This window comes from Larimichthys crocea, unplaced genomic scaffold, assembly GCF_000972845.2.
Source record: "Larimichthys crocea isolate SSNF unplaced genomic scaffold, L_crocea_2.0 scaffold634, whole genome shotgun sequence".
Classification (NCBI taxonomy): domain Eukaryota; kingdom Metazoa; phylum Chordata; class Actinopteri; family Sciaenidae; genus Larimichthys; species Larimichthys crocea.
Window position 1 is genome coordinate 25,892 of NW_020858346.1, and position 9,149 is coordinate 35,040.

The window sequence follows — 9,149 nt, forward strand, 5'->3', positions numbered from 1 at the left end:
ACTTATCTGCAAGAGCTCCCATCCTGCTGTCATGTCTGAGAAACAGAGGAAGAAGCTTCTTGCCCACAGGACACACCTCAACAGGTAAATTAACCTTCATCACTTGATGTTTACTTTTACAGCCTCTGTAAGTTTGGTTTGAGCAACTAAATAAAGCAAATGGGCTCATTGTGGGGGTAATGTATTGTCAATCAGGTCTACTAACAGTTAAGTTTAATGCCTCAATGAGGCAAAAGATAAAGGGGCTTTTAAGATGGATGTCAACCTGTCTGGATAGTTTCCCTGGGCCCAATGATGACTGTAATCTGGCACATTTACGACGTCCCCACAGTGCACGTTTTATGTTACTATTACTGTTAAATACAATAGTGTTAAATACAATCCAGACTGCTTTGTCCCCATAAAGGATGATGACTGATGTGTAAAAATGTCCCCATTAAGCTTGTTGTATTGAAGATGTGTGACAGCAAACACAGCTTGACTTATTTAAAACTTTCAATAATTTCCCCCTGGGATTATTAAAGTATTTCTGATTCTGATTAGTCTGAAATATAACAGTACAATTTGGAGATTTCTTTTCCTCTTAAGTCTGGTGTTTTGGCATGTATTTAAGTTTAGAGATCCTTAAGGACATTTATTTATCTACTTGAATATTATGCTGTGTTGACATTACATTGACCTAAAGGTCTTCATCCTTACACTGTCTTCTCCTTACAAATCATTGCAGATGACATTGTGTGCCATGGATACTCATCCTTACATTGTCTTTTCCTTACAAATCATTGCAGATGACATTGTGTGCCATGGATACTCATCCTGCAAAGAGCTCCCATCCTGCTGTCATGTCTGAGAAACGAGGAAGAGCTTCTTGCCCACAGGACACACCTCAACAGGTAAATTAACCTTCATCACTTGATGTTTACTTTTACAGCCTCTGTAAGTTTGGTTTGAGCAACTAAATAAAGCAAATGGGCTCATTGTGGGGGTAATGTATTGTCAATCAGGTCTACTAACAGTTAAGTTTAATGCCTCAATAGGGCAAAAGATAAAGGGCTTTTAAGATGGATGTCAACCTGTCTGGATAGTTTCCCTGGGCCCAATGATGACTGTAATCTGGCACATTTACGACGTCCCCACAGTGCACGTTTTATGTTACTATTACTGTTAAATACAATAGTGTTAAATACAATCCAGACATGCTTTGTCCCCATAAAGGATGATGACATGATGTGTAAAAATGTCCCCATTAGCGTGTGTATTGAAGATGTGTGACAGCAAACACAGCTTGACTTATTTAAAACTTTCAATAATTTCCCCCTGGGATTATTAAAGTATTTCTGATTCTGATTAGTCTGAAATATTACAGTACAATTTGGAGATTTCTTTTCCTCTTAAGTCTGGTGTTTTGGCATGTATTTAGTTTAGAGATCCTTAAGGACATTTATTTATCTACTTGAATATTATGCTGTGTTGACATTACATTGACCTAAAGGTCTTCATCCTTACACTGTCTTCTCCTTACAAATCATTGCAGATGACATTGTGTGCCATGGATACTCATCCTTACATTGTCTTTTCCTTACAAATCATTGCAGATGACATTGTGTGATATGGATACTCATCCTGCAAAGAGCTCCCATCCTGCTGTCATGTCTGAGAAACAGATGGAAGAAGCTTCTTGCCCACAGGACACACCTCAACAGGTAAATAATTAACCTTCATCACTTGATGTTTACTTTTACAGCCTCTGTAAGTTTGGTTTGAGCAACTAAATAAAGCAAATGGGCTCATTGTGGGGGTAATGTATTGTCATCAGGTCTACTAACAGTTAAGTTAATGCCTCAATGAGGCAAAAGATAAAGGGGCTTTTAAGATGGATGTCAACCTGTCTGGATAGTTTCCCTGGGCCCATGATGACTGTAATCTGGCACATTACGACGTCCCCACAGTGCACGTTTTATGTTACTATTACTGTTAAATACAATAGTGTTAAATACAATCCAGACATGCTTTGTCCCCATAAAGGATGACTGATGTGTAAAAATGTCCCCATTAAGCTTGTTGTATTGAAGATGTGTGACAGCAAACACAGCTTGACTTATTTAAAACTTTCAATAATTTCCCCCTGGGATTATTAAAGTATTTCTGATTCTGATTAGTCTGAAATATAACAGTACAATTTGGAGATTTCTTTTCCTCTTAAGTCTCTGTGTTTTGGCATGTATTTAAGTTTAGAGATCCTTAAGGACATGTATTTATACTTGACATTTATGATATATTTGCTGTGTTGACATTACATTGACCTAAAGGTCTTCATCCTTACACTGTCTTCTCCTTACAATCATTGCAGATGACATTGTGTGCCATGGATACTCATCCTTACATTGTCTTTTCCTTACAAATCATTGCAGATGACATTGTGTGATATGGATACTCATCCTGCAAAGAGCTCCCATCCTGCTGTCATGTCTGAGAAACAGATGGAAGAAGCTTCTTGCCCACAGGACACACCTCAACAGGTAAATTAACCTTCATCACTTGATGTTTACTTTTACAGCCTCTGTAAGTTTGGTTTGAGCAACTAAATAAAGCAAATGGGCTCATTGTGGGGGTAATGTATTGTCAATCAGGTCTACTAACAGTTAAGTTTAATGCCTCAATGAGGCAAAAAGTAAGGGCTTTTAAGATGGATGTCAACCTGTCTGGATAGTTTCCCTGGGCCCAATGATGACTGTTCTGGCACATTTACGACGTCCCCACAGTGCACGTTTTATGTTACTATTACTGTTAATACAATAGTGTTAATACAATCCAGACATGCTTTGTCCCCATAAAGGCAACGGATGATGACCTGTGTGTAAAAATGTCCCCCTTAAGCTTGTTGTATTGAAGTGTGTGACAGCAAAACACAGCTTGACTTATTTAAAAACTTTCATTAATTTCCCCTGGATATTTAAAGTATTTCTGATTCTGATTGTCTGAAATATAACAGTACAATTTGGAGATTCTTTTCCTCTTAAGTTGGTGTTTTGGCATGTATTAAGTTTAGAGCTCCTTAAGGACATTTATTTATCTACTTGACTATTCTGCTGGTTGACATTTACATGACCTAAAGGTCTCATCCTTACACTTGTCTTCTCCTTACCAATCATTGCAGATGACATTGTGTGCCATGGATACTCATCCTTACATTGTCTTTTCCTTACAAATCATTGCAGATGACATTGTGTGATATGGATCCTCATCCTGCAAGGAGCTCCCATCCTGCTGTCATGTCTGAGAAACAGATGGAAGAAGCTTCTTGCCCACAGGACACACCTCAACAGGTAAAATTAACCTTCATCACTGATGTTTACTTTTACAGCCTCTGTAAGTTTGGTTTGAGCAACTAAATAAAGCAAATGGGCTCATTGTGGGGGTAATGTATTGTCAATCAGGTCTACTAACAGTTAAGTTTAATGCCCAATGAGGCAAAAGATAAAGGGGCTTTTAAGATGGATGTCAACCTGTCTGGATGTTTCCCTGGGCCCAATGATGACTGTAATCGGCACATTACGACGTCCCCACAGTGCACGTTTTATGTTACTATTACTGTTAAATTACAATAGTGTAAATACAATCCAGACATGCTTGTCCCCATAAAGGATGATGACATGATGTGTAAAAATGTCCCATTAAGCTTGTTGTATTGAAGATGTGTGACAGCAAAGCCAGCTTGACTTATTTAAAACTTTCAATAATTTCCCCCTGGGATTATTAAAGTATTTCTGATTCTGATTAGTCTGAAATATAACAGTACAATTTGGAGATTTCTTTTCCTCTTAAGTCTGGTGTTTTGGCATGTATTTAAGTTTAGAGATCCTTAAGGACATTTATTTATCTACTTGAATATTATGCTGTGTTGACATTACATTGACCTAAAGGTCTTCATCCTTACACTGTCTTCTCCTTACAAATCATTGCAGATGACATTGTGTGCCATGGATACTCATCCTTACATTGTCTTTTCCTTACAAATCATTGCAGATGACATTGTGTGATATGGATACTCATCCTGCAAAGAGCTCCCATCCTGCTGTCATGTCTGAGAAACAGATGGAAGAAGCTTCTTGCCCACAGGACACACCTCAACAGGTAAATTAACCTTCATCACTTGATGTTTACTTTTACAGCCTCTGTAAGTTTGGTTTGAGCAACTAAATAAAGCAAATGGGCTCATTGTGGGGTAATGTATTGTCAATCAGGTCTACTAACAGTTAAGTTTAATGCCTCAATGAGGCAAAAGATAAAGGGGCTTTTAAGATGGATGTCAACCTGTCTGGATAGTTTCCCTGGGCCCAATGATGACTGTAATCTGGCACATTTACGACGTCCCCACAGTGCACGTTTTATGTTACTATTACTGTTAAATACAATAGTGTTAAATACAATCCAGACATGCTTTGTCCCCATAAAGGATGATGACATGATGTGTAAAAATGTCCCCATTAAGCTTGTTGTATTGAAGATGTGTGACAGCAAACACAGCTTGACTTATTTAAAACTTTCAATAATTTCCCCCTGGGATTATTAAAGTATTTCTGATTCTGATTAGTCTGAAATAATAACAGTACAATTTGGAGATTTCTTTTCCTCTTAAGTCTGGTGTTTTGGCATGTATTTAAGTTTAGAGATCCTTAAGGACATTTATTTATCTACTTGAATATTATGCTGTGTTGACATTACATTGACCTAAAGGTCTTCATCCTTACACTGTCTTCTCCTTACAAATCATTGCAGATGACATTGTGTGCCATGGATACTCATCCTTACATTGTCTTTTCCTTACAAATCATTGCAGATGACATTGTGTGATATGGATACTCATCCTGCAAAGAGCTCCCATCCTGCTGTCATGTCTGAGAAACAGATGGAAGAAGCTTCTTGCCCACAGGACACACCTCAACAGGTAAATTAACCTTCATCACTTGATGTTTTACTTTTACAGCCTCTGTAAGTTTGGTTTGAGCAACTAAATAAAGCAAATGGGCTCATTGTGGGGGTAATGTATTGTCAATCAGGTCTACTAACAGTTAAGTTTAATGCCTCAATGAGGCAAAAGATAAAGGGGCTTTTAGATGGATGTCAACCTGTCTGGATGTTTCCCTGGGGCCCAATGATGACTGTAATCTGGCACATTTACGACGTCCCCACAGTGCACGTTTTATGTTACTATTACTGTTAAATACAATAGTGTTAAATACAATCCAGACATGCTTTGTCCCCATAAAGGATGATGACATGATGTGTAAAAATGTCCCCATTAAGCTTGTTGTATTGAAGATGTGTGACAGCAAACACGCTTGCTTATTTAAAACTTTCAATAATTTCCCCTGGGATTATTAAGTATTTCTGATTCTGATTAGTCTGAAATATAACAGTACAATGGAGATTTCTTTTCCTCTTAAGTCTGGTGTTTGGCATGTATTTAAGTTTAGAGATCCTTAAGGACATTTATTTATCTACTTGAATATTATGCTGTGTTGACATTACATTGACCTAAAGGTCTTCATCCTTACACTGTCTTCTCCTTACAAATCATTGCAGATGACATGTGTGCCTGGATACTCATCCTTACATTGTCTTTTCCTTACAAATCATTGCAGATGACATTGTGTGATATGGATACTCATCCTGCAAAGAGCTCCCATCCTGCTGTCATGTCTGAGAAACAGATGGAAGAAGCTTCTTGCCACAAGGAACACACCTCAACAGGTAAATTACCTTCATCACTTGATGTTTACTTTTACAGCCTCTGTAAGTTTGATTTGAGCATTAAATAAAGCAAATGGGCTCATTGTAGGGGTAATGTATTGTCAATCAGGTCTACTAACAGTTAAGTTTAATGCCTCAATGAGGCAAAAGATAAAGGGGCTTTTAAGATGGATGTCAACCTGTCTGGATAGTTTCCCTGGGCCCAATGATGACTGTAATCTGGCACATTTACGACGTCCCCACAGTGCACGTTTTATGTTACTATTACTGTTAAATACAATAGTGTTAAATACAATCCAGACATGCTTTGTCCCCATAAAGGATGATGACAGATGTGTAAAATGTCCCCATTAAGCTTGTTGTATTGAAGATGTGTGACAGCAAACACAGCTTGACTTATTTAAAACTTTCAATAATTTCCCCCTGGGATTATTAAAGTATTTCTGATTCTGATTAGTCTGAAATATAACAGTACAATTTGGAGATTTCTTTTCCTCTTAAGTCTGGTGTTTTGGCATGTATTTAAGTTTAGAGATCCTTAAGGACATTATTTATCTACTTGAATATTATGCTGTGTTGACATTACATTGACCTAAAGGTCTTCATCCTTACACTGTCTTCTCCTTACAAATCATTGCAGATGACATTGTGTGATATGGATACTCATCCTTACATTGTCTTTTCCTTACAAATCATTGCAGATGACATTGTGTGATATGGATACTCATCCTGCAAAGAGCTCCCATCCTGCTGTCATGTCTGAGAAACAGATGGAAGAAGCTTCTTGCCCACAGGACACACCTCAACAGGTAAATTAACCTTCATCACTTGATGTTTACTTTTACAGCCTCTGTAAGTTTGATTTGAGCATTAAATAAAGCAAATGGGCTCATTGTAGGGGTAATGTATTGTCAATCAGGTCTACTAACAGTTAAGTTTAATGCCTCAATGAGGCAAAAGATAAAGGGCTTTTAAGATGGATGTCAACCTGTCTGGATAGTTTCCCTGGGCCCAATGATGACTGTAATCTGGCACATTTACGACGTCCCCACAGTGCACGTTTTATGTTACTATTACTGTTAAATACAATAGTGTTAAATACAATCCAGACATGCTTTGTCCCCATAAAGGATGATGACATGTGTGTAAAAAAATGTCCCCATTAAGCTGTTGTATTGAACGATGTGTGACAGCAAACCAGCTTGACTTATTTAAAACTTTCAATAATTTCCCCCTGTGGATTATTAAAGTATTTCTGATTCTGATTCGTGAAATATACCAGTACAATTTGGAGATTTCTTTTCCTCTTAAGTCTGGTGTTTTGGCATGTATTTAAGTTTAGAGCTCTTAAGGACATTTATTTATTACTTGATATTTTGCTGTGTTGACATTACATTGACCTTAAGGTCTTCATCCTACACTGTCTTCTCCCTTACAAATCATTTGCAGATGACATTGTGTGCCATGGATACTCATCCTTACATTGTCTTTCCTTACAAATCATTGCAGATGGACATTGTGTGATATGGATACTCATCTGCAAAGAGCTCCCATCCTGCTGTCATGTCTGAGAACAGATGGAAGAGCTTCTTGCCCACAGGACACACCTCAACAGGTAAATTACCTTCATCATTGATGTTACTTTTACAGCCTCTGTAAGTTTGGTTTGAGCAACTAAATAAAGCAAATGGGCTCATTGTGGGGGTAATGTATTGTCAATCAGGTCTACTAACAGTTAAGTCTAATGCCTCAATGAGGCAAAAGATAAAGTGGCTTTTAAGATGGATGTCAAACCTGTGTGGATAGTTTCACTGCGGCCCAATGATGACTGTAATCTGGCACATTTCGGCGTCCCACAGTGCACGTTTTAGTTACTATTACTGTTAAATACAATAGTGTTAAATACAATCCAGACATGCTTTGTCCCCATAAAGGATGATGACATGGTGTGTAAAAATGTCCCCATTAAGCTTGTTGTTTTGAAGATGTGTGACAGCAAACACAGCTTGACTTATTTAAAACTTTCAATAATTTCCCCCTGGGATTATTAAAGTATTTCTGATTCTGATTAGTCTGAAATATTACAGTACAATTTGGAGAGATCCTTAAGGACATTTATTTATCTACTTACTTTCAGGTGGACATAAATTCACCTTTGACACTAGTTTTTAAGCCACTAGTTAATCATTATGTTTTATAAAATAAATCTTTCTCTAAGGAATGTTCAGGTCAAATGTTGCTTCATCCACAATTTGTTTTGCATTTTTTGTTTAATTTCTTACTGTAGAATGACTTCAAATCTTGTTTGTGTTTGCAGACTCGACATGACTTCTGTAATGAAAGTGAAAATATTTTACATAGACTAAGACGGACAAAATGCATTATCGTAAGTCCTCAATTAAATGCCCCAACCAACAGCGTAACATAAAGTACATGATTTGTTGTAATTGTTTAACAAAAATATGTCTAAGTGACCTTATTTAATTTTTATCTTTCAAAATAAATCTCTTAGATGAAAGACACACGTCTGGAAGACACAGAACTGTATGATGGCACATCAGTCAGTGGAGATGATGATGAAGATGAGTATGTTCCAGATTCTACCACGGACCCTGAGGACAGTGATGCTAGCAGTGATGTCATCCCAATGAAATCGTCAATGTTTTTGCTGCTAAACCATGTAGCCAGTCTGACAGTTATTTATTTCAGCTTTTATGACATCAGACTTGTGTATGTTTTATTTTATACACATTATACAACAATTTTACTTTCTCAATAAAAAGTATGTTGTGCAGGTCAAACCAGTAATTGTAATCTTCTTAACAAGGTTTCATTTCATCGCAAGTGCAACATGTTGGAGAATTTATTACATTATTTGCCATTTAAATATAAAAAAATAGGTCCCCACTAAGTCCCCACTATTAAAATATAAATCTGTGTGAAGTATTCAAATGTATGCAAATGTTGTCCCCTGTAAACCTAGAAATTCGTTTTGACAGGAAGTCCCCATAAAGTATGGCTCAAACCACTGCCATGGTCTTTTCAAAGATTTGAAGGCGTTGTTTGGCTCCCTAACCAATGCCTGCTTTACCTACTTTTTTCACACTGTAGAGCTACTAGAAAGGGTGGCCCCACAATGATGCCAGAAACTGGTGTCCCCATGAAATATGGAAACCAGTATGTGTGATGTGTTGTGTGTGCTGGTGTGTGTGTGTGTGTTGTATTGTTGTTAGTGTGATTGTGTGTGTGTGTGTGTGTGTGTGTGTGTATGTGTCATATGTGTATGTGTATATGTGGTGTGTGTCTGTGTGTGTGTGTGTGTAATAATAATCATTTTAATTTAAAGTCAAATCTGAAATGTAAACTTTAGAGTCACTTCCTGTGTCAGATTTAAA

At 37.3% G+C, this 9,149-nt stretch overlaps 1 protein-coding gene and 1 long non-coding RNA gene across 2 annotated transcripts in view; both read left to right on the forward strand.

The window, feature by feature from the left end:
• Positions 1–6,132, forward strand: part of LOC109140431 (uncharacterized) — a 6,404-nt gene extending 272 nt beyond the window's left edge. The window contains exons 2-9 of the mRNA XM_027276843.1: positions 789–893; positions 1,596–1,703; positions 2,412–2,519; positions 3,219–3,326; positions 4,027–4,134; positions 4,841–4,948; positions 5,646–5,754; positions 6,125–6,132. Coding sequence (XP_027132644.1) covers positions 789–893; positions 1,596–1,703; positions 2,412–2,519; positions 3,219–3,326; positions 4,027–4,134; positions 4,841–4,948; positions 5,646–5,754; positions 6,125–6,132 — 762 coding nt within the window. The remainder of the gene's footprint in view (positions 1–788; positions 894–1,595; positions 1,704–2,411; positions 2,520–3,218; positions 3,327–4,026; positions 4,135–4,840; positions 4,949–5,645; positions 5,755–6,124) is intronic.
• A 200-nt stretch (positions 6,133–6,332) lies between these two features.
• LOC109142794 (uncharacterized) lies at positions 6,333–8,722 on the forward strand. The gene is made up of 3 exons (XR_003462094.1): positions 6,333–6,563; positions 8,072–8,140; positions 8,267–8,722. It is a non-coding gene; the product is annotated as an uncharacterized LOC109142794 (long non-coding RNA).
• The last annotated feature ends 427 nt before the right edge of the window (positions 8,723–9,149 follow it).